The 26,162-nt window shown below is 47.1% G+C and overlaps 1 protein-coding gene across 1 annotated transcript in view; it reads left to right on the plus strand.

The window, feature by feature from the left end:
* The window catches only part of LOC134933180 (solute carrier family 22 member 4-like), a 265,361-nt gene that overhangs the window by 142,191 nt on the left and 97,008 nt on the right, over positions 1 to 26,162 (plus strand). Inside the window, exon 6 of the mRNA XM_063928193.1 lies at positions 15,325 to 15,422. Coding sequence (XP_063784263.1) covers positions 15,325 to 15,422 — 98 coding nt within the window. The remainder of the gene's footprint in view (positions 1 to 15,324; positions 15,423 to 26,162) is intronic.

The raw sequence follows: 26,162 nt of genomic DNA on the forward strand, positions 1-26,162 counted from the left end.
TGGGCGCCCTGGGCAGCAATTGTTTACCTCATATATAGGCTGGCACAAGTATAGATACTGCTGAGACCGTATATAAAACCCGCCAGTATAACGGAACAGCGGGACCGAAGCCCGCCATCGAGGGGGCGGAGCTTGTTCCCTCAGCTCAAACCAGCGCCATTTTCTCCACAGCTTGCTGCAGAGAAGCTGCTCCCGGACTCTTCCCCTGCTGTACACAAGTAACAGGGTGCAAAGGAGGGGGGGGGGGCACATTAATTTGGTGCAAAATTTATTATAAAAGCGCTTATTAGTCTGGGACTTTGTTTCAGAACCACAGGGCGCTGGGTGTGAGCTGGCATACTTTCTCTCTGTCTCTCCAAAGGGCCTTATTGTGGGTCTGTCCCCATATCCATATATCCCAGTGTGTGTGGGGTGTCGGTACGTGTGTGTCGACATGTCTGAAGCGGAAGGCTCTTCTAGGGAGGAGGCAGAGCAGATCGTAGAATTGTCTCCGAAGGCACCGCCGACGGCTAATTGGGTTGACATGTGGAATGTTTTGAATGCGAATGTGGCTTTATTACATAAGAGATTGGACAAAACAGTCCAAATGCCAACCAGGGAGTCACTCCATGGCTCTTACTGTGCCACAAGACTCTTCAGGGTCCCAAAAACGTCCCTTTACCCAGATAGCAGACACTGATACCGACACGGATTCCGACTCCAGTGTCGACTATGATGAGGCAAAGTTGCACCCAAGGGTGGCAAAGAGTATTCAATACATGATTATTGCAATAAAAGATGTATTACATATCACAGAGGACCCGTCTGTCCCGGACACACGGCTCTGTATGTTTAAGGGGAAGAAACCTGAGGTAACATTTCCCCCATCACATGAGCTGAACGATTTATTTGAAAAGGCTTGGGAAACTCCAGACAAGAGGCTGCAGATTCCCAAGAGAATTATAATGGCGTATCCTTTCCCCTCACAGGACAGGTTACGGTGGGAATCCTCACCCACAGTGGACAAGGCCCTTACACGGTTGTCCAAAAAGGTGGCCCTACCGTCCCCGGACACGGCGACCTTAAAAGATCCTGCGGATCGCAGGCAGGAAACTACCTTAAAATCAATTTATGCGACTACGGGAGCCCTGCTCAGACCGGTGGTAGCGTCGGCATGGGTGGGGAGCGCAATTGCAGCATGGGCAGATAACTTGTCATCTGACATGGACACCCTCGATAAAGACAGTGTTTTGTTGACATTAGGTCACATAAAGGACGCAGCGTTATATATGAGGGAGCTGCGAGAGATATTGGGCTCTTGGGTTCAAGATCAAATGCCATGGCAATTTCAGCTAGGAGGTCACTGTGGACCCGCCAATGGACTGGGGATGCTGACTCCAAGAGACTTATGGAGGCTTTGCCTTACAAGGGTGAAGTTCTGTTTGGGGAAGGCTTTGCGGACCTGGTTTCCACAGCTACCGCGGGTAAGTCTTCTTTTCTGCCTTACATTCCCCCACAACAAAAGAAAACACCTCAATATCAGATGCAGTCCTTTCGGTCTCATAAATTCAGAAAGGGGCGCGGTTCATCCATCCTCGCCAGAGGTAGAGGTAGGGGGAAAAGACCACCAGCTTCGGCTAGTTCCCAGGAACAAAAGTCCTCCCGACCTCTACCAAATCCACCGCATGACGCTGGGGCCCCGCTGCGGGAGTCCGCACCGGTGGGGGCATGTCTTCAGCTCTTCGGCCAGGTCTGAGTTCATTCGGACTTGGATCCTTGGGTGATAGGAATTGTGTCCCAAGGCTACAAACTGGAGTTCGAAGAGGTGCCTCCACGCCGATTTTTTCAAATCGGCCTTGCCAGCTTCTCTCCCAGAGAGAGCAATAGTTTCGGCGGCTATAGAAAAGCTGTGTCAACAGCAAGTGATTATCCAAGTTCCCCAGTTGCAACAGGGAAAGGGGTTCTATTCAACCCTGTTTGTGGTTCCGAAGCCGGACTGTTCGGTCAGACCGATTCTGAACCTAAAATCCCTAAATCTATATTTGAAGAGATTCAAATTCAAAATGGAATCTCTCCGGGCAGTGATCTCCAGCCTGGAGGGGGGGGGGGGATTTTATGGTGTCACTAGACATAAAGGATGCATACCTTCATGTCCCCATATATCCTCCTCATCAGGCGTTCCTGAGATTCGCTGTACAGGATTGTCATTACCAGTTTCAGACGTTGCCGTTTGGGCTTTCCACGGCCCAGAGAATTTTCACCAAGGTAATGGCAGAAATGATGGTGCTCCTGCGCAAGCAGGGTGTCAAAATTATCCCGTACTTGGACGATCTCCTGATAAAAGTGAGATCAAGAGAACAATTATTGAAGAGCCTGGCTCTCTCTCTGAGGGTGCTACAACAACACGGCTGGCTTCTAAATTTGCCAAAGTCGCAGTTGGTCCCGACAACTCGGCTGTCGTTTTTGGGTATGATTCTGGACACGGAACGGCAGAGGGTTTTTCTCCCAGTGGAAAAAGCTCTGAAACTCCACAACATGGTCAGGATTCTGCTAAAACCAAAAAGAATGTCGATTCATCAATGCACTCGAGTGTTGGGAAAGATGGTGGCGGCCTACGAGGCCATTCCGTTTGGCAGGTTCCATGCAAGAACTTTTCAGTGGGACCTACTGAGCAAGTGGTCAGGGTCCCATCTCCAAATTATTCAGATGATAAGCCTGTCCCCCTGGGCCAGGATTTCTCTCCTGTGGTGGCTCCAGAGTGCTCACCTTCTAGAGGGTCGCAGGTTTGGAATTCAAGATTGGGTTCTCGTGACCACGGACGCGAGCCTCCGGGGTTGGGGAGCAGTCACACAGGGAAAAAACTTTCAGGGAATATGGTCAAGCCAGGAGGCTTGTCTGCACATAAACTTGCTGGAATTAAGGGACATATACAACGGCCTGAGACAGGCGGAGCATCTCCTTCGCAACCTACCCGTTCTGATCCAGTCAGACAATATCACAGCCGTGGCACATGTAAACCGCCAGGGCGGAACAAGGAGCAGAGCAGCAATGGCAGAGGCCACCAGGATTCTTTGCTGGGCGGAAAATCATGTAAGCGCTCTGTCCGCGGTATTCATTCCGGGACTGGACAACTGGGTAGCAGACTTCCTCAGCAGACACGATCTCCATCCAGGAGAGTGGGGACTTCATCAAGAGGTCTTTGCAGAAGTGACAAGTTGTTGGGGACTCCTTCAAATAGACATGATGGCGTCACGCCTCAACAAGAAGCTTCGGACATATTGTTCCAGAGCAAGGGACCCTCAGGCAATAGCAGTGGACGCGCTAGTAACACCGTGGGTGTATCAAGCGGTATATGTGTTCCCTCCGCTTCCGCTCATCTCAAAAATATTGAGAATCATAAGAAGAACAAATGTTCAGACGATACTCGTTGTCCCAGATTGGCCTCGAAGGGCATGGTATCCAGATCTTCAGGAAATGATCACAGAAGATCCTTGGCCGCTTCCTCTCAGAGAGAGGACCTGTTACAACAGGGGCCATGTGTGTTCCAAGACTTACCGCGATTACGTTTGACGGCATGGCGGTTGAACACCAGATCCTAGCTAGGAAAGGTATTCCAGGGGAAGTCATTCCTACTCTACTTAAAGCTAGGATGGAAATAACGTCGAAACACTATCATATATGGAGGAAGTATGTGTCTTGGTGTGAATCCAAGAATGCTCCTATGGAGGAATTCCAGCTGGGTCGTTTTCTCCATTTTCTACAGACAGGAGTGGATATGGGCCTAAAGTTAGGTTCCATTAAGGTGCAGATTTCGGCCTTATCAATATTCTTTCAGAAGGAATTGGCCTCTCTTCCAGAAGTGCAGACTTTTGAGTACTGCACATCCAACCTCCTTTTGTGCCCCCGGTGGCACCGTGGGACCTGAACATGGTGTTGCAGTTCCTTAAATCACATTGGTTTGAACCACTTCAAACGGTGGAGTTAAAATTTCTCTCGTGGAAAGAAGTCATGTTATTGGCCTTGGCATCTGCAATGCGGGTGTCCGAATTGGCGGCCTTGTCCCACAAGAGCCCCTATCTGAATTTCCATGTGGATAGAGCGGAATTGAGAACTCGTCCACAATTTCTACCTAAGGTGGTTTTGTCGTTTCACATGAACCAACCTATTGTAGTGCCGGTAGCTACGGATGTCTTGGAGGAGTCCAAGTCCCTTGATGTAGTCAGGGCTTTAAAAATCTATGTAGCCAGAACGGCTCGTATTAGGAAAACAGAGGCTCTGTTTGTCCTATATGCGGCCAACAAGGTTGGCGCTCCTGCTTCCAAGTAGACTATTGCACGCTGGATCTGTAACACGATTCAGCAGGCTCATTCTACGCCAGGATTGCCGTTACCAAAATCGGTGAAGGCCCATTCCACTAGGAAGGTGGGCTCTTCTTGGGCGGCTGCCCGAGGTGTCTCGGCATTACAGCTTTGCCGAGCAGCTACTTGGTCAGGTTCAAACACTTTTGCAAAATTCTATAAGTTTGATACCCTGGCTGATGAGGACCTCATGTTTGCTCAATCGGTGCTGCAGAGTCATCCGCACTCTCCCGCCTGGTCTGGAGTTTTGGTATAAACCCCATGGTCCTTACGGAGTCCCCAGCATCCTCTAGGACATAAGAGAAAATAAGATTTTAAACCTACCGGTAAATCTTTTTCTCCTAGTCCGTAGAGGATGCTGGGCGCCCGTCCCAGTGCGGAATAAGTCTGCAGTACTTGTACATAGTTACTGATGTAGTTACACGAGAGTTGTGTACGGTTGAGATCAGACTGTTGCTGATTTCTGTTGCTCATGCTGTTAACTGGTTTAGTTATATACCATGTTATACGGTGTGTTTGTGGTGTGAGCTGGTATGTATCTCACCCTTAATTAACAAAATCCTTTTCCTCGAAATGCCCCTCTCCTCTGGGCACAGTTCTATAACTGAGGTCTGGAGGAGGGGCATAGAGGGAGGAGCCAGCTCGCGCCCATTAAAAGGTCTTAGAGTGCCCATGTCTCCTGCGGAGCCCGTCTATACCCCATGGTCCTTACAGAGTCCCCAGCATCCTCTACGGACTAGGAGAAAAAGATTTATCGGTAGGTTTAAAATCTTATTTTTACACAAGCCAGCTGTGTTTCCCTTTGATAATCTCCTCTGCGTTACGTAAGTGAACTATAATTTGGATGCAAAATCTTTGTTGTTTCCCTGGACGCATTTGTCTATACTAAACTTCACTGCTATGCCATCTGTCTGCAATGGAGACAGATCTCACTCCCTTCTTATCCTGGGAGAATTAGAGCATGTTGTTACTTGTATGTGGTCAGTCAGTGGCTAGAACTTATTTTATTTCATAACTCTTATTGGACTTTCCCAGTCTATCGTCTGAAATCTTTCTGTTAACGAACACTGGTGGATGGTTGATAAGTTTACTGAACCCATGCTGCAGCGAAAGCTCTAAGGTCTAAAGGTAGAGGACGTAGAGGGGATGTTTCCACACCATTACTGATGATCATTAATCTCAAACTCCAGTGGATTTTGTGATCAACCCTTTGTGCTACCACACCTCTGTTATCTTATACTGAAGTAGTGAGCTATACGTGAAACCTTCTAACCTAACAAGCAGGCAAGTTGACGAGTGTTCTCACAGAATTGAAAGACCTGCTACCTATCATGAGAGTTATTAATTAAAACATCAAAGGCAGGATGTATTAGCGTCCGAGTATGCCGGAGGTGGCTGCTGAACTCTGAATTTTTTTTAAAGCGGCAGTCATTTACGAGGCAAAACTATGCCTTGTAAATGACTGCCGCTTTAAAAAAAAAAAAAAAAGCTCTTAGATCTTCCGGTATCCCACACCTCCGGCACACTCGGACGCTATTACATCCTGCCTCAAGTGTTTCTTTTGTCCAAGACTCAATTGAAGCTGTTGTCAAAGGTATGCCATTTTGAAAATAGATCACTGTGCAACAATCTCAGAACAGTAAAGGGCCTTCCCCTTACAAATTTCTTCGGGGATATTCAAATGTTCGAAAAGTCAGTTGAGTATCTGTTTTATCCTATCTAATAGACAGGAAAAAATAGACACCCAACCGACTTTTCAAACATTTGAATTCCACCCATCTTATCTGAACTTCTTCCTCAGTGTCTCCTCAGATTGACATAATTTGGAGATAGAGCAAGCCCACAGATTGGGGATGCTTCCAGGATGTCCATAACACCAGACCATGCACAGCTATATTTAAATGTCTCAATTATGTGCATAAGGAGATTATTTGGTATTCTGCTCACACAGAAATCATCACAGTGGGAAGATCAATGCATCTACATTTTTTTTTTTTGGACTATTCTGCAGCCCACAGTTATATGTCCCCCATTTGTTCTCAATCCCAGTGGGCTGGAAGATTGCCTTCTCTTACTGGCAATATTTTGGCTCTCTACTGCCCAGGACAACTAGGATTTCATTGCTCCAGATGATACCCATGCATTTCCTCAAAAAACAGGAGACACTGATAAGGGCGTGACGAGGTTGGGCTGTTTGCCCTACTTGGCACTCTTCTTTCTAGGTTGTTTGGTCTTTTCTACTGCCTTCAGTGAATGCTCTCATGGTCATCCGCTCTAGTGCTCTCTGTTGATACTGTTATTGGCTCTGGTAATATGTATCCCAAATGTTCTAGGTTCTTTTGCCTTATGTTATTTTCTAATAGCTACCTTATTACTTTTTCTCATACGTCCTAGAGGATGCTGGGGATGCTTCAAGAACCATGGGGTATAGACGGGATCCGCAGGAGACACGGGCACACTATAAGACTTTGAATGGGTGTGAACTGGCTCCTCCCTCTATGCCCCTCCTCCAGACTCCAGTTAGATTTTGTGCCCAGCGAGACTGGATGCACACTGAGGAACTCTCCTGAGTTTCTCAGAAAAATACTTTATTTAGGTTTATTATTTTCAGAGAGGCCTGCTGGCTACAGGCTCCCTGCATCGTGGGAGTGAGGGGAAAGGAGCAGACCTACTTCTTCTGAGTTCAAGGGCTCTGCTTCTTAGGCTACTGGACACCATTAGCTCCAGAGGGTTCGATCACTACGGTACGCGTAGCTGCTTATTCCCGGAGTCGCGCCATCACCCCCCTCACAGAGCCAGAAGATTGAAGCCGGGTGAGTATGAGAAGATCAGAAGACTTCAGTGACGGCAGAAGACGGCGTTGGAGGTACCGCTGCGCGCCATGCTCCCACACTGATCACGGCACTGCAGGGGGGTCGCCCTGGGCAGCATGGGGGGCCTCAAACAGCACTGGCATAGATTATAACAGTGCCCAGGCACTTGTTAAGGGACCCCCGCCAGTATAAAGAATTTTGAGCGGGACTGAAGCGCGCCATGTAGTGGGCGGGGCTTAGCCGCATAGCTCTCACCAGCGCCATTTTTCTCTTCACAGAAGGCTGCAGAGACGCTGGCCCTGACCTCCACACGGCTGTCCAAGTAACAGGGTGCAAAACGGGGGGGGGGGGGGGGGGCACTAGTGATTGGTGAATTATTATATATGATAAAAGCGCTAGCAGATCTGGGCAGTCTTGTTACTGACTTCAGACCCGGGATTGGCGCTGGGTGTGAGCTGGCAGAACTCTCTCTATGTCTCTCTAACAGGCTCTACTGTGGGTCTGTCTTCTATAGCCCCAGTGTGGTTGTGGCTGTCGGTACGTGTGTGTGTCAACATGTCTGAGGCTGAATGCTCTTCCCAGGAGGAGGCTGGCGTGGGGACAGACAGTTCTGTGAGAGTGACAGTGTCGGTACCGCCGACGGATGATTGGGTGAATATGTTGAGTGTTTTAAATACGAATGTGACTAAGTTGGCTAAGAGATTTGATAAATCTGAGTCTAAGAACCAGACATGGAGGAAGTCCATGGAAGATGCTTTGTCACAGGTCCAGACCCCTTCGGGGTCGCAGAAACGTGCATTTGCCCAGATAGTAGATACAGATACCTACACGGACTCTGATTCCAGTGTCGACTATAGTCATGCCAGATTACATCCAAAACTGGCTAAGAGTATTCAGTACATGATTGTGGCGATAAAAGACTTATTACATATCACTGAGGACCCTGCTGTTCCTGATACGAGGGTCTGTATGTTTAAAAGGAAAGAAACCTGAGGTAACGTTTCCTCCCTCTCATGAAGTGAACGCACTTTTTGAAAAAGCTTGGGAAAATCCTGACAAAAAGATACATGTTCCCAAAAGAATTCCAATGGCATATCCGTTCCCCTCTGGGGACAGGGACAGCTGGGAGTCAATCCCCACAGTAGACAAAGCTTTATCGCATCTATCCAAAAAGGTGGCGCTTCCGTCCCCGGACACTGCAGCTCTGAAGTATCGTAAGCAGGAAAATACCCTGAAATGCATTTATGTCACTACAGCGTCGCTACTCAGGCCCGCTGTTGCTGCGGCATGGGTGAGTAGCGCTATTGAAAAGTGGGCGGATAACTTGTCCTCTGAGGTAGATACCCTAGACAGGGATAGTGTGCTTTTCACGCTGCAGCATATTTAAAAGAAGCTGTAAGGGATATTGGCCTTTTGGGATCAAGGGCCAATGCCATGGCAGTCTCTGCTAGGAGAGCATTGTGGATTCATCAATGGAATGCTGATGCTGACTCTAAGAAGGCGATAGAGTCTTTACAGTTTAACGGTAAGGTCTTGTTCGGTGATGACCTCACTGAACTGGTATCTACGGCTACCGTGGGTAAGTCATCTTTTTTACCTTATGTTCCGGCACAGCAGAGGAAATCGCCTCACTATCAGATGCAGTCCTTTCGGCCCAACAAATTCAAAAAAGGTCGGGGTTCCTCCTTCCTAGCTGCAAGGGGGAGAGGAAGGGGAAAAAGGTCACAGGCTGTGGCAAGTTCCCAGGAGCAGAAGTCCTCTCCGGCTTCTACCAAATCCACCGCATGACGCTGGGGCTCCGCTGCGGGAGTCCGCACCAGTGGGAGCATGTCTCAAACTCTTCAGTCAGGTCTGGGTGCACTCGGACCTGGATCCTTGGATATTAGATATAGTAACCCAGGGTTACAAGTTAGAGTTTCAAGACGTGCCCCCTCACCGATTTTTCAAATCGGCCTTGCCAGCTTCTCTTCCGGAAAGGGAGATAGTAAGCGCTGCGATACTAAAGTTGTGTCAAAATCAAGTGATTGTCACGGTACCCCTGTCTCAACAGGGGGAAGATTTTTATTCAAGCCTGTTCGTGGTCCCGAAGCCGGACGTCTCAGTCAGACCGATTCTAAACCTCAAATCCCTCAATTTCTTTCTGAAAAGATTCAGGTTCAAGATGGAGTCTCTACGGGCTGTGATCTCCAGTCTGGAGGAGGGGGATTTTATGGTGTCGGTCGATATAAAGGATGCCTACTTACATGTCCCCATATATCCTACGCATCAGGCTTACCTGAGATTTGTTGTACAGGATTGTCATTACCAATTTCAGACGTTGCTGTTTGGTCTGTCCACGGCTCCGAGGATTTTCACCAAAGTAATGGCGGAAATGATGGTTGTCCTGCGCAAGCAGGGAATCACAATTATCCCGTGCTTGGATGATCTCCTCATAAAGGCGAGGTCCAAGGAGTAATTGTTGAAGAATGTTGCCCTTTCACTGACGATTCTGCAACAACACGGTTGGCTCCTAAATTTGCCGAAATCACAGTTGGATCCAACGACACGGCTGTCGTTCCTGGGTATGATTCTGGATACAGAATTGCAGAGAGTTTTTCTTCCGGTGGAAAAAGCTCTGGAAATACAGAACATGGTAAAACAGATTCAGAAACCAGCAAAGGTGTCAGTTCTTCACTGCACTCGGTTGCTGAGGAAGATGGTGGCGGCATATTCCGTATGGCAGGTACCATGCCAGGGTGTTTCAGTGGAACCTGCTGGACCAGTGGTCCGGGTCTCACCTTGACATGCACCGGAAAATAATTCTATCTCCCAGTACCAGAATTACCCTTCTGTGGCGGCTGCATAGTTCTCACCTTCTGAAGGGACGCAGGTTCGGGATTCAGGATTGGATCCTGGTGACCACAGATGCAAGCCTCCGAGACTGGGGAGCAGTCACACAGGGAAGAAATTTTCAGGGAAAGTGGTCAAACCAGGAAGCTTGTCTACACATAAATATTCTGGAATCAAGAGCCATCTACAACGGCATACTGCAAGCAGAACATCATTTTCGAGGACTGCCGGTTTTGATTCAGTCAGACAACGTGACAGCAGTGGCGTACATAAACCGCCAAGGCGGAACAAAGAGCAGAGCGGCGATGGCCGAGGCCACGAAGATTCTTCACTGGGCGGAAAGACATGCCAGCGCTCTGTCAGCGGTCTTCATTCCGGGAGTGGACAACTGGGAAGCAGACTTCCTCAGCAGGCACGATCTCCATCCAGGAGAGTGGGGTCTTCATCAAGAGGTCTTTGCAGAAGTGACAAGTCGTTGGGGAGTTCCTCAAGTGGACATGATGGCGTCCCGCCTCAGAAGTATTGTTCCAAGTCAAGGGGCCCTCAAGCGATAGCGGTGGACGCCCTAGTGACACCGTGGGTGTTTCAGTCGGTCTATGTGTTCCCTCCACTTCCACTCATTCCAAACGTGATAAAAATTATAAGAAGAACAAGGGTTCAGGCGATCCTCATTGTTCCGGATTGGCCTCGAAGGGCCTGGTATCCAGATCTTCAGGAGTTGCTCATAGAAAATCCCTGGCCTTTTCCTCTTCGGGAGGACCTGTTACAACAGGGGCCGTGCGTGTATCAGGGCTTACCGCGGCTGTGTTTGACAGCGTGGTGGTTGAACGCCAAATCCTAGCCCGAAAGGGGTTTCCCAGTGAAGTCATGCCTACACTTCTTCAGGCTACAAAAGAAGTAACGGCAAAGCATTACCACAGTACAGGTTGAGTATCCTATATCCAAATATTCCGAAATACGGAATATTCCGAAATACGGACTTTTTTGCGTGAGGCTGAGATAGTTAAACCTTTGTTTTCTGATGGCTCAATGGACACACAAACTTTGTTTAATACACAGAGTTATTAAAAATATTGTATTAAATGACCTTCAGGCTGTGTGTATAAGGTGTATATGAAACAAATGAATTGTGTGAATGTAGACACACTTTGCTTAATGCAAAAAATTATTAAAAATATTGGCTAAAATTACCATCAGGCTGTGTGTATAAGGTGTATATGAAACATAAATGCATTCTGTGCTTAGACTTGGGTCCCATCGCCTTGATATCTCATTATAGTATGCAATTATTCCAAAATACGGAAAAATCCGATATCCAAAATACTTCTGGTCCCAAGCATTTTGGAAAAGGGATACTCAACCTGTATTTGGAGAAAATATGTGTCTTGGTGTGAATCCAAGAAGGCTCCTACGGAAGAATTTCACCTGGGGCGTTTGCTCCATTTCCTACAAGCAGGTGTGGAGGCGGGCCTAAAGTTAGGCTCTATTAAAGTACAGATTTCGGCCTTGTCGATCTTTTTTCAAAAAGAATTGGCCACCCTTACAGAAGTTCAGACCTTCGTAAAAGGCGTGCCTCACATCCAACCTCCCTTTGTGCCCCCAGTGGCACCATGGGACCTTAACATGGTGTTGCAATTCTTGCAATCACATTGGTTTGAACCTTTGCGCAAGGTTGAGTTAAAATTCCTTACTTGGAAAGTGGTCATGTTGTTGGCCTTGGCGTCTGCAAGGCGAGTGTCTGAGTTGGCGGCTTTGTCTCACAAAAGCCCCTATTTGATTTTCCATGCTGATAGAACGGAGTTGAGAACTCGTCAGCAATTTCTGCCAAAAGTGGTTTCATCATTTCATGTTAACCAGCCAATTGTGGTGCAAGTGGCTACTGACGCCTTGGCGGAGTCCAAGTCTCTCGATGTGGTCAGAGCTTTGAAGATCTATGTCGCCAGAACGGCGCAGATTAGGAAAACAGAGGCTCTGTTTGTCCTGTGGGCTCCCAACAAGATTGGGGCTCCTGCTTCTAAGCAGACTATTGCGCGCTGGATTTGTAATACGATTCAGCAGGCTCATTCTACGGCAGGATTGCCGTTACCGAAATCTGTGAAAGCCCATTCTACCAGAAAGGTGCGCTCATCCTGGGTGGCTGCCCGGGGAGTCTCGGCGTTACAACTTTGCCGAGCTGCTACTTGGTCGGGTTCAAACACCTTTGCGAAGTTTTACAAGTTTGATACCCTGGCTGAGGAGGACGTCTTGTTTGGTCAATCGGTGCTGCAGAGTCATCTGCACTCTCCCGCCCATTCTAGAGCTTTGGTATAAACCCCATGGTTCTTGAAGCATCCCCAGCATCCTCTAGGACGTATGAGGAACGGCATGACCAACAGTAGTCATAGATTGACTGAACTCAACGCAACATGAGCGTAACTATAACCAACTGCAGATACAGCCCGCACTGGGACGGGCGCCCAGCATCCTCTACGGACTAAGAGAAAAGGATTTACTGGTAGGTATTAAAATCCTATTTTCCTCCACAAATTCTGTTATTTTACTGATGCTGTTAATGTTGTTATGATCTAAAACTCACATATACTGTTTTATTTGTGTATTATTTATATTAATTGCTAATCATTGCTGCTAGTATACGCCATTAGTTCTATTAATTATGATGTATTTCTAATCCACCTGTTTATTGCTTTGTTTGGTACGCTACGTTTTCCCTTTCAGTTCTCACTCCTTGTGGAGTTCTTCCTTTATTTGTAATGTTATTTGTCCAGCGCTGTTGCGGCCCTCTTTAATTTTCCAGTTTGCATGTGTGGTGCTGGGTGGTTGATATATCCTCCCAGTTAATGATTACGCCTATTAAATTGAAATACTTGGAAATACACCTATATCATTGTAACTACACGTTAATACTAAGCAGGCCATTCTGAGACATTGTGAGCGGATGATGGCACTGAGGTAGGTGCCAAGGCAGTAAATTGGGAGAATATATAGAGTTCCACCACTCAGTCAAATATTTTGGCAATTGTTTTAAAAACAATTTCATTGAATTGAATTCAGATAACAATGCTAAAACAGAACAGGATTTAGAGAAACTTAAAGCATGGCTGTTTGTATTATCCATAGAAAAACAAATATAAATTGAGAAGTCAGTTGCGATTATAATAGTGAATGAGAATCAGAAATATTAAATCGCCTGTCATTGCAGGAGGAATAAAATTTCAAAACATCGCAAAGAATTGAGTTGCTATTTTTCAATATTATTAGGGAGAGGGAAAAGGAGAATAGAGAGAAGACGGGTGGGGAAGGTGGGGGGAGGGGCAATTAACGTATCAATAAGAAATTGCCAGAAAATACTGTATCTTGAATTACTAAGAGTTATTATAGATAATCATAAATGAATGAAATAACATCATGTACTAAGGACCAGGTGGTATTCTCAAATTCGTTTAAAATACAAGAGGCAGTTTCAGTTGGAAGGTATCCAAGGTATATGTCCCGTTTGGCATAAAAAATGGTAACTCCTTTTTCAGTATAGAACAATGCAGCATGCTTATCCAAATGGAGGACATTAAGTAGTTCTGCTTTCAGTGATTCCAATGATGGTGGATTTTTAGATATCCATTTGTGTAGGATTCATTTCCTGACTAGAATAACCAGATAAAAAGGACAAAATAGTAGTAGAAACAATAGCAGGAGACCAATTAGTAAAGTCTGCAAGCAAAAACGGTTCCCAAGAAAATGATAGCTGTTTATACGTAATTTGCTGTATAAAATTATGGATTTTTACCCCAAAATCGTTTAATTCTATAACACTGCCATGTATTGTATATAAAATTTGCAGATGATATTGAACATTTGGGGCTTTCCCCAGATTCGGAGGCGATCCACTGACTCCATTGGGCTTGTGAAATATATGCTCTATTAAGAAATTTAATATAAAGCTCTTGTAATTGAGCAGATCTTGCCCATTTCAAAACAGACAGGACTTGTTTGGAAAATATGAACTCTGGAAAATCTTGAGACCAAGCCAACCACACACTCCTCCAAGCAGCTTTGGTATCAACGGGTAATACATCTTTATAAAGATAGCAAATTTTAAATTTGGAAGTACAAATACCGCCATAAGAAGGGGAGGAGAAGGGGCCGAAGGTCATCTTGCTGTTGGTATAATGCTGAATTTGGAGTTATAGGAAAAACTGAGAGTTTATAATCATGTAAATATCCTTTGATGAAAAGAGTACGTTTCCTTTGGGATCAAAGACATTCCGAATGACGGCTACCCTTTTGCTTCCAAGTAATATAGTGGGAAATCATCAATGAAGGCAAGAAGTTTGGGTTACCCCATAACGGTAATATCTTGGTTAGGAGAGGGCTAGAGCCTAGACGCTTGTGTATGACTAACCAAGCCCTGTAGGTATCCGTAAAATATATATTGCATTTAATGCCCTCTGGAAGCCTCGGATATGGTAAATGGAGCAGTACAGCATGGGAGAAGGGAGTGAAAATCATTTCTTCAAGTTGAAGATTAGTGAAATGGGATACTGTAGGTTTAAGCACCAGTCTGAAATATAACAAAAAGCAGCTGTACAGGAGAATGTCTAAATGTCTGGTAGGCCCAACTAGCCTCTCATCTTTTGGAAGAATCAGTCTAGCTCACGCTATCCTGGGGTTTTTATGATTCCATAAAAAATGCTGAAACGCGTTGGTACATTTCACCAAGTTTGTTTTAGTCAGGAAGGATCTGAAGAGGGTAAACCAGTTTTGGGAACATAACACTCTTTATGACTGCCACTCTGCCCATCAGTGAAAGTGGTAATGGCATCCATTGTTGAATTTTCTGGAGGATTTTATCTATAACTGGAGGGAAATTAGTTGCGTACTGCATCATATATAGAAGGTGAAATGAAAATACCTAAATATTTCAGCTTAGCAGAGTTGGTACGGAATGCAGATGATAAAGTAGAACACTGAGGCAGCAGATCAGACCTAGTCAATGGTAATAAAAGGCAACGCTACACAAAAATAATCCATTCAAAACTGCATTATTATCTGACCTCCTCACTAATGTAGTTTGTCAGTGACCACTTGTGATTCATGCATAGAATGGCTGGATGATGTCCTCTCGTGTGTAGCTAAACTGGAATGTGACCTTTTTAGCAGGATCGACCCATGTGCATCTGTTTATATGTTGAGAGACCACTGACTCATTTTGAGATCTGCATTGCATGTGGTTCTACCTCCATGTGTGCTAATTATATGAGCTCAAATTTTTTGACAAGTGGGAAATAATAATCCTGGATTGTGCTAGTGACATCAGAATATATAATCTCTGCATTCTATCTCCTTGCCAGCTGGATGATAAAGAAAACAGTAACAAACGCCACACTATTATTGATCTAGTGAAGACCCGCAACATACGGACAATCACCATACTTACAATATTGCTTTGGTATGTTCTTTATTTTACATACGATTATATTGTATTATTATTAGTGTATGGATACAATCCAATAATTGTGGTCACAAGGTATGAAAACATACGATAACAATTGCTAAATGTAAATGTATAAATATCAGAGGCAGTTTAAGAGCTTAGAGGGCCTGTGTGCAGGCTCCGTGCAGATGCCCCTCCTCTCTGGTAGCGCAGTAGACTCTGGCTGTGTGCTACTGTCTACTGTGCATGCACAGGCCCCCTGAACATTTGACCTGTGCCACATTCCTGGTGACTTCTCTATTGCACATTTATTTATTTGTTAACAGTTTCTTATGTAGCGCAGCATATTCCGTTGCGCTTTACAATTAGAACAACAGTAATAGAACGAGACTGGGTAAAACCATACAGACGTAGAGGTAGGAAGGCCCTGCTCGCAAGCTTACAATCTATAGGGAAATAGGCATTGATACACAAGAATAGATGCTACCTATTGCATAATGGTCCACCAGATTGCTAGGTTCTTAATGGGCTGTATGATATGATCACCAAGCAATGTTGGCCACATGTGTAAGTAACCGGGTAAATAGCTGCTCCGCCATTTTCCCATTGATTTCTGTTGCTCTGCACCACCTGCCAACGGTGGACTCTGGAGAGGTAGGTATAATTATTTGTGTGCATCCATTGTAGATATGCCAATGGTACACATTATACTGATAACAGCTTGGGATGTCTGGAACTATCACATTGTGGTTTTAGGCCTGATTCTGAGGTGGGAGTAGAGTAACTTTGCATATTGGCAAAACCATGTTGTGGGGCAGATGTAAAATGTGCAGAGACATTTAGATATGCGAGTGTCCAAACTCCAGTCTAAATTGCAGTGTAAAAAAATATAGCTGTCCAGTACTTGTGGTTTCCAGATTCATGACCCACAATATATAAGTGTCACATATCAAATTAATCTGTGCAGTCTCGTGAAGCAGTTTAGTCACATGGCATTGTGATTAGGATGCAGTCAAACAAGAAAGTTACCACAGTGCTCATTGTGGTTGACTCGCACCAGGAGTCTCACATGGCATATTGAGAATATATGTTTGAGGACACATCTGTACATGTAAAAGCAGACCATATTAGCCCCGCATGAAATAAAAACTACATTTATTTGTACTCCCTGCATTTCAATATGGTGGGTTGCCATCAACATTGACAAAATAGGCTGGCCCCTGCTACTTTATCCCTACACAAAAATATTTTAGTGAAATATTTTGGCCCAGAAATATCAAGCCTGCCACCAGAAATTGTGCGGGCCAGTACAAATGAAATGTGCAGGGCGTCGCCTCCCTTCTTGAACCCCTGGCATGCCAGGTGAGGCTGAGCAGTGTCCACAGCATGGGCCATACTACTATGCCAGGCCACGTGGAAAAACTGTGTGTTATAGGGGGCGATCGCCCCTGATACCCTGTGCCACTGGCAGAAGGAGGGGGAACATCGGATGGGTGTGGTATAACAGATAGACAGTGTCTAGATAGACAGTCAATATATAGACACAACATGTTAGACAGTTAAAAGGTCAACAGGGTCAAAAGGTAGACAGAGTCAGAAGGTCGACATGAAAATGGTCGACATTAAAAAAAAGTAGACAGCATTTTCTTTGCATGTTTGGGGTTTGTGTGTATAGTTTGGTCATCGGGGACCACCAATTGTAGAAAGGCATCCCCTGGCGGGGCTCGCTTCGCTCGCCGCGCTTTGGGCTCGGTGGCTTGCTACGCTCGCCACAAGGTTCATAACCATGTCTATGCCGACATGGATAGAGAAGGCATGAAAAAGTCCAAATACATGTAAAATTGAAAAAAGCCCTGTGTCTACCTTTTTTTATGTTGACCATTTTCATGTCGACCTTTTGACCCTGCCCACATTTTGTACTGTCTACCTTTTTCATGTCGACCTAATGTCTATTTAACATATGGGGTCATTCCGAGTTGATTGCTAGCTGCCGTTCGCAGCGATCAGGCAAAAAAATTGGCATTTCTGCGCATGCGTATGCACAGCAATACGCACGCGCTTCGTACGGGTACAAAGCGCTTTATGCTTTTGCTATGGTTCTAACGAGGATTCCTTTCGCACGGCTGAACGCAGGAAGATTGACATGAAGTGGGCGTTTCTGGGTGTCAACTGACCGTTTTCAGGGAGTGTTTGGGAAAACGCAGGCGTGTCTGAAAAAACGCAGGAGTGGCTGGACGTTTGCTGGGCAGGTGTGTGACGTCATAAGCCGTCCCTCCATCGTTAGAATCAACGCACACGATAAGTAACTACAGGGCTGGTCTTGTTTTGCACAAAATGTTTTTGCAGGCGCTCTGCTGCACAAGAGTTAGCACTCCTGCAAAGCTATAATACACTCCCTGGTGGGCGGCTACATTGCGTTTGTACGGATGCTAAAACTAGCCAGCGAGCGATCAACTCAGAATGACCCCCATGGGGGTCTATCTTTTTGACTGTCTTAACTAGACACTGTATCTATCATCCGGATACACAGGGGATGGGGAGACAGATGAACAATGGAACAGAGGGATAAAGAAAATGACTAGCAGGCAGAGGCACACATGTAAAGTGGGGCAAGAGCACACATGAAGGGCGCAGAGGAAAGTTGTATGACCTAGGTGCACCCGCATGCAGCACCTAGTGTTCATGACTTGGGGGTGCCCTTGCCTGCTGCCCTTCTGTGAATGCCCTGGCAAATTGCGCCTAGTATTTTTGACCCAGTGCACTGACATGCTACTCTTAATTGAGTGACCCGAATGCCCTTACATGCTGCTCCTATTTCGAATGACCAGGGCTTCCTGGAATGCTGACTTTCTTGTGAATGACCAGGGTGACCTGATATGCTGTCCCCATTGTGAATGAAAGGGTTGCCCTGGCATGGTGCCCCTAGTGTGAATGACCCGGCTACACTGGCATGCTGCCCTCAGCATGAATGATCTGGGTGCAGGTGTTGGCGGTCTCACCCATATATCTCGCTGTGGACAAGTGACATTCACCAGCCATTGTTAGTAGTGGAAGCCGTCGTCTCCTTAGTCTCTGACAGAGGGTGAGGCTCCATAGACCGAGCGCCTTCTTCACAGAGTCAGGTCACTCTGCAGCATGGACGCCAGCTACCTCAGCTTATGCTTCAGCTGCGCTTTCTGCTCCCGAATGCTGCAGCTACTGCTGATGGAGATACTGTAAGCGCAGGTGCAGTTGGGTAGACCTCGATACTGTTGGCTACAACTTCCTTCCTTTTCGTTTGCAGGTATTAATATGCATCATGTATGAGCTAATATCAAAACATTGTTTTGTGAAACAGATTGATATTATTTTCCTTATGTAGGCATTCCATCTTTAATGTGTACAGCAGTGGGAAAGCAGTATAATATGTATTATACTAGGTATTGTTAATTATGGCCCAAATGTAAACATTATGCTTTTGTTTTCAAATGAAATAACCATATTATATAGCCAATATACATATAATTGGCTATTCTATCATGTCAAAATACACTTACTGGGGTACTCTGTCTTCAAACAACTTTGTTATTGGTTTGCACTTACTCCTTGCAACTTCTCTTTCTGGCTTCCTTCTGTCTATTCATGAAGAACCTTATAAATTACTGCCTGAAGAAGCGGACAGTAGAACTAGAAAACATGTTACGTCGGATAAGTGAGACTACTTCTTTTGTATTTTATAGTTTATTTATGTATGTATGTATGTATGTATTTATGTATTAAAACATTTCTGCCTATAATGTTTTTTATGTTTGATATTTAAGGCCCATACACACTTGACGATAAAACGAACGACGTCGTTCATTTTCAGCCCTCATGAACGACGTCGGCCATTATCTCATAAAATGTGTATGCCACGACAATCATTGATGTGCGGCACCGCGGATTGTTAACAACCCTCACTGTCAGTGGAACATGTATGCTCAATTTTGACTATGGTCGTCAACGACTATAGACGTCGTACAGTGTGTATGCACCCAACGACCAACGATGAAGCCATTTCTCGGGCACACCCAGGAGCCATTTACAGCGCACACATCCAGCGGAGCTAGAAGCAGGAAGCTAGCACCCAGTCTCAGCAGCAAGTTTCTCCATTTGGGTCGTTAAGTAGGCTGCAACTTTTCACAGTGGGGAGGGGGGGTGCTGGCGCAGATGTGTGTGTGGGGGGGATGGAGGGGGTGCGCTGTTGAAAATTAGGCGGGGGGGGTGTGCTGCTGCAGAGGGACACACTGACAAAGTGACACTGCACAGCAGCCAGTCTCAGGCAGCAGTAGCAACGGTGAGTTGCACTGCTGGGGGCATATATAACATTGTCACTGGGGGGGGGGGGGGGGGGTGTATCTGGCACAGGGAGGGCATATATGTTTATGGTACTGTGCAGGCATATCTGGCTCCGTGGGGGGGGCATATATGAATTTGTCACTATTGGGTGCCACTGGGAGGGCATATCTGGCACTGTGGAGGGGCATATATGAATTTTTCACTATTGGGGGCTATATGTGCATCTGGCCATATGTATATCTGGCAATACACTACTGGGGCATATGTGTAACACATCCCCAATTTCATTGGCCACGCCCCACATGGCATTTGGCCACACCCATTTCTCTGACGTCCTAAGTGGATGCTGGGACTCCGTAAGGACCATGGGGAATAGCGGCTCCGCAGGAGACTGGGCACAACTAAAGAAAGCTTTAGGACTACCTGGTGTGCACTGGCTCCTCCCACTATGACCCTCCTCCAGACCTCAGTTAGAATCTTGTGCCCGGCTGAGCTGGATGCACACTAGGGGCTCTCCTGAGCTCCTAGAAAAGAAAGTATATTTCTCTGACGTCCTAGTGGATGCTGGGAACTCCGTAAGGACCATGGGGAATAGCGGCTCCGCAGGAGACTGGGCACAAAAGTAAAAGCTTTAGGACTACCTGGTGTGCACTGGCTCCTCCCCCTATGACCCTCCTCCAAGCCTCAGTTAGATTTTTGTGCCCAGCCGAGAAGGGTGCACACTAGGGGCTCTCCTGAGCTTCTTAGTGACAGTTTAAGTTTAGGTTTTTAATTTTCAGTGAGACCTGCTGGCAACAGGCTCACTGCATCGAGGGACTAAGGGGAGAAGAAGCGAACTCACCTGAGTGCAGAGTGGATTGGGCTTCTTAGGCTACTGGACACCATTAGCTCCAGAGGGACCGAACACAGGCCCAGCCTCGGAGCTCGGTCCCAGAGCCGCGCCGCCGGCCCCCTTACAGAGCCAGAAGCAAGAAGAGGTCCGGAAAAATCGGCGGCAGAAGACATCAGTCTTCAACAAGGTAGCGCACAGCACTGCAGCTGTGCGCCATTGTTACTCAGGCACACTTCACACTCCGGTCACTGAGGGTGCAGGGCGCTAGGGGGGGGCGCCCTGAGCAGCAATGTAAAACACCTTGGCTGGCATAAATACACCACATATAACCCCCAGGGCTATATGGATGTATTTTAACCCCTGCCAGAACTCACCAAAAAAGCGGGAGAAAAGGCCGCCGAGAAGGGGGCGGAGCCTATCTCCTCAGCACACGGGCGCCATTTTCCATCACAGCTCCGCTGGAAGGACGTCTCCCTGACTCTCCCCTGCAGTCCTGCACTACAGAAAAGGGTAAAAAAGAGAGGGGGGCACTAATTTGGCGCAGTTTTGATACTAACAGCAGCTATAAAGGGAAAAGCACATTTTATAGTGGTATTCCTGTCTATATATAGCGCTCTGGTGTGTGCTGGCATACTCTCCCTCTGTCTCCCCAAAGGGCTAGTGGGGTCCTGTCCTCTATCAGAGCATTCCCTGTGTGTGTGCGGTGTGTCGGTACGATTGTGTCGACATGTTTGAGGAGGAAAATGAGATGGAGGCGGAGCAATTGCCTATTATACAGTTGTCACCCCCTAGGGAGTCGACACCTGAGTGGATGAGCTTATGGAAGGAATTGCGTGACAGTGTCAGCTCTTTACGACAGACAGTTGACGACATGAGACAGCCGGCTACTCAGCTTGTGCCTGTCCAGGGGTCTCAAACGCCATCAGGGGCTTTAAAACGCCCGTTACCTCAAATGGCAGACACAGACACGGATACTGACTCCAGTGTCGATGATGAGGAGACATACGTGACTTCCACTAGGGCCACACGTTACATGATTGAAGCAATGAAAAATGTATTGCATATCTCTGATAATACAAGTACCACTAAAAAGGGTATTATGTTTGGTGAGAAAAAACTGCCTGTAGTTTTTCCTGTATCCGAGGAATTAAATGAAGTGTGTGATGAGGCGTGGGTTTCCCCCGATAAAAAACTGATAATTCCTAAAAGGTTATTGGCATCGTACCCTTTCCCGCCAGAGGATAGGGCACGTTGGGAAACACCCCCTAGGGTGGATAAAGCGCTCACACGCTTGTCTAAACAGGTAGCACTACCCTCTCCTGATACGGCCGCCCTAAAGGAACCTGCCGATAGAAAGCTGGAGAATATCCTAAAATGTATATACTCTCACACGGGTGTTATACTGCGACCAGCAATCGCCTCAGCCTGGATGTGCAGTGCGGGCCTGGCGTGGTCGGATTCCCTGACTGAAAATATTGATACCCTAGATAGGGACAGTATATTACTGACTATAGAGCATTTGAAGGATGCATTTCTATATATGCGTGATGCACAGAGGGATATTTGCCGACTGGCATCAAGAGTTAGCGCGCTGTCCATTTCTGCAAGAAGAGGTTTATGGACGCGGCAGTGGTCAGGCGATGCGGATTCTAAAAGGCACATGGAAGTATTGCCTTATAAGGGGGAGGAGTTATTTGGGGTAGGTCTATCAGACCTGGTAGCCACGGCAACTGCTGGAAAATCCACATTTTTACCCCAGGTAGCTTCTCAACCTAAGAAGACGCCGTATTATCAGGCGCAGTCCTTTCGGCCCCATAAGGGCAAGCGGGCAAGAGGCGCCTCATTTCTGCCCCGTGGCAGAGGGAGAGGGAAAAGGCTGCAACAAACAGCCAGTTCCCAGGAACAAAAGCCCTCTCCCGCCTCCGCAAAGTCCTCAGCATGACGCTGGGGCTTTACAAGCGGACTCAGGCACGGTGGGGGCCCGTCTCAAGAAGTTCAGTGCGCAGTGGGCCCACTCGCAAGTGGACCCCTGGATCCTTCAAGTGGTATCTCAGGGGTACAAATTGGAATTCAAGACGTCTCCCCCTCGCCGTTTTCTAAAGTCTGCCTTACCGACGTCTCCCTCAGACAGGGAGGCAGTATTGGAAGCCATTCACAAGCTGTATTCCCAGCAGGTGATAATCAAGGTACCCCTCCTACAACAGGGAAAGGGGTACTATTCCACACTATTTGTGGTACCGAAGCCGGACGGCTCGGTGAGACCAATTTTAAACCTAAAATCCTTGAACACTTACATACAAAGGTTCAAATTCAAGATGGAGTCACTCAGAGCAGTGATTGCAAACCTGGAAGAAGGGGACTATATGGTGTCTCTGGACATCAAAGATGCTTACCTACATGTCCCAATTTACCCTTCTCAGCAAGGGTACCTCAGGTTTGTGGTACAGAACTGTCACTATCAGTTTCAGACGCTGCCGTTTGGATTGTCCACGGCACCCAGGGTCTTTACCAAGGTAATGGCCGAAATGATGATACTCCTTCGAAGGAAGGGAGTTTTAGTTATCCCTTACTTGGACGATCTCCTGATAAGGGCAAGATCCAGGGAACAGTTGGAAGTCGGGGTAGCACTATCTCAGATAGTGCTGCGCCAGCACGGTTGGATTCTCAATATTCCAAAATCGCAGCTGATCCCGACGACACGACTTCTATTCCTAGGGATGATCCTGGACACAGTCCAGAAAAAGGTGTTTCTCCCGGAGGAGAAAGCCAGGGAGTTATCCGAACTAGTCAGAAATCTCCTAAAACCAGGCCAAGTCTCAGTGCATCAATGCACAAGGGTCCTGGGAAAGATGGTGGCTTCTTACGAAGCAATCCCATTCGACAGATTCCACGCAAGAACCTTCCAGTGGGATCTGCTAGACAAATGGTCCGGGTCGCATCTTCAGATGCATCAGCGGATAATCTTGTCACCAAGGACAAGGGTGTCTCTCCTGTGGTGGTTGCAGAGTGCTCATCTTCTAGAGGGCCGCAGATTCGGCATTCAGGACTGGGTCCTGGTGACCACGGATGCCAGCCTGAGAGGCTGGGGAGCAGTCACACAGGGAAGAAATTTCCAGGGCTTGTGGTCAAGCCTGGAGACATTACTTCACATAAATATCCTGGAGCTAAGGGCCATCTACAATGCTCTAAGCCTAGCAAGACCTCTGCTTCAAGGTCAGCCGGTGCTGATCCAGTCAGACAACATCACGGCAGTCGCCCACGTAAACAGACAGGGCGGCACGAGAAGCAGGAGGGCAATGACAGAAGTTGCAAGGATTCTCCGCTGGGCGGAAAATCATGTGATAGCACTGTCAGCAGTGTTCATTCCGGGAGTGGACAACTGGGAAGCAGACTTCCTCAGCAGACACGACTTCCACCCGGGGGAGTGGGGACTTCACCCAGAAGTCTTCCACATGATTGTGAACCGTTGGGAAAAACCAAAGGTGGACATAATGGCGTCCCGCCTCAACAAAAAACTAGACAGGTATTGCGCCAGGTCAAGGGACCCTCAGGCAATAGCTGTGGACGCTCTGGTAACACCGTGGGTGTACCAGTCAGTGTATGTGTTCCCTCCTCTGCCTCTCATACCCAAGGTACTGAGAATCATAAGAAGGAGAGGAGTAAGGACTATACTCGTGGCTCCGGATTGGCCAAGAAGGAATTGGTACCCGGAACTTCAAGAGATGCTCACAGAGGACCCGTGGCCTCTACCTCTAAGAAAGGACCTGCTCCAGCAGGGACCCTGTCTGTTCCAAGACTTACCGCGGCTGCGTTTGACGGCATGGCGGTTGAACGCCGGATCCTGAAGGAAAAAGGCATTCCGGATGAAGTCATCCCTACCCTGATCAAAGCCAGGAAGGATGTAACCGTACAGCATTATCACCGTATTTGGCGTAAATATGTTGCGTGGTGCGAGGCCAGGAAGGCCCCTACAGAGGAATTTCAACTGGGTCGTTTCCTGCTTTTCCTGCAAACAGGACTGTCTATGGGCCTAAAATTAGGGTCCATTAAGGTTCAAATTTCGGCCCTGTCGATTTTCTTCCAGAAAGAACTGGCTTCAGTTCCTGAAGTTCAGACGTTTGTCAAGGGGGTACTGCATATACAGCCTCCTTTTGTGCCTCCAGTGGCACCTTGGGATCTCAATGTAGTTTTGGGGTTCCTAAAATCACATTGGTTTGAACCACTCTCCACTGTGGACTTAAAATATCTCACTTGGAAAGTGGTAATGCTGTTAGCCCTGGCTTCAGCCAGGCGTGTCTCAGAATTGGCGGCTTTATCCTATAAAAGCCCTTACCTAATTTTTCATACGGACAGGGCAGAATTGAGGACTCGTCCTCAATTTCTCCCTAAGGTGGTTTCAGCGTTTCACTTGAACCAGCCTATTGTGGTACCTGTGGCTACTAGGGACTTGGAGGACTCCAAGTTGCTGGACGTAGTCAGGGCCCTGAAAATATATGTTTCCAGGACGGCTGGAGTCAGGAAATCTGACTCGCTGTTTATCCTGTATGCACCCAACAAGCTGGGTGCTCCTGCTTCTAAGCAAACTATTGCTCGTTGGATTTGTAGTACAATTCAGCTTGCACATTCTGTGGCAGGCCTGCCACAGCCAAAATCTGTAAAAGCCCATTCCACAAGGAAAGTGGGCTCATCTTGGGCGGCTGCCCGAGGGGTCTCGGCTTTACAACTTTGCCGAGCAGCTACTTGGTCAGGGGCAAACACGTTTGCTAAATTCTACAAATTTGATACCCTGGCTGAGGAGGACCTTGAGTTCTCTCATTCGGTGCTGCAGAGTCATCCGCACTCTCCCGCCCGTTTGGGAGCTTTGGTATAATCCCCATGGTCCTTACGGAGTTCCCAGCATCCACTAGGACGTCAGAGAAAATAAGAATTTACTTACCGATAATTCTATTTCTCGTAGTCCGTAGTGGATGCTGGGCGCCCATCCCAAGTGCGGATTGTCTGCAATACTTGTACATAGTTATTGTTACAAAAATCGGGTTATTATTGTTGTGAGCCATCTTTTCAGAGGCTCCTCTGTTATCATGCTGTTAACTGGGTTCAGATCACAGGTTGTACGGTGTGATTGGTGTGGCTGGTATGAGTCTTACCCGGGATTCAAAATCCTTCCTTATTGTGTACGCTCGTCCGGGCACAGTATCCTAACTGAGGCTTGGAGGAGGGTCATAGGGGGAGGAGCCAGTGCACACCAGGTAGTCCTAAAGCTTTTACTTTTGTGCCCAGTCTCCTGCGGAGCCGCTATTCCCCATGGTCCTTACGGAGTTCCCAGCATCCACTACGGACTACGAGAAATAGAATTATCGGTAAGTAAATTCTTATTTTTAGGTTTTTTATTTTCAGTGAGATCTGCTGGCAACAGACTCACTGCTACGAGGGACTAAGGGGAGAAGAAGCGAACCTACCTGACTGGAGATAGTTTGGGCTTCTTAGGCTACTGGACACCATTAGCTCCAGAGGGATCGAACACAGGACCCGACCTCGATCGTTCGGTCCCGGAGCCGCGCCGCCGTCCCCCTTAAAGAAGCCAGAAGCATGAAGATGGTCCTGAA

Source organism: Pseudophryne corroboree, chromosome 6 (assembly GCF_028390025.1).
Source record: "Pseudophryne corroboree isolate aPseCor3 chromosome 6, aPseCor3.hap2, whole genome shotgun sequence".
Taxonomy (NCBI): domain Eukaryota; kingdom Metazoa; phylum Chordata; class Amphibia; order Anura; family Myobatrachidae; genus Pseudophryne; species Pseudophryne corroboree.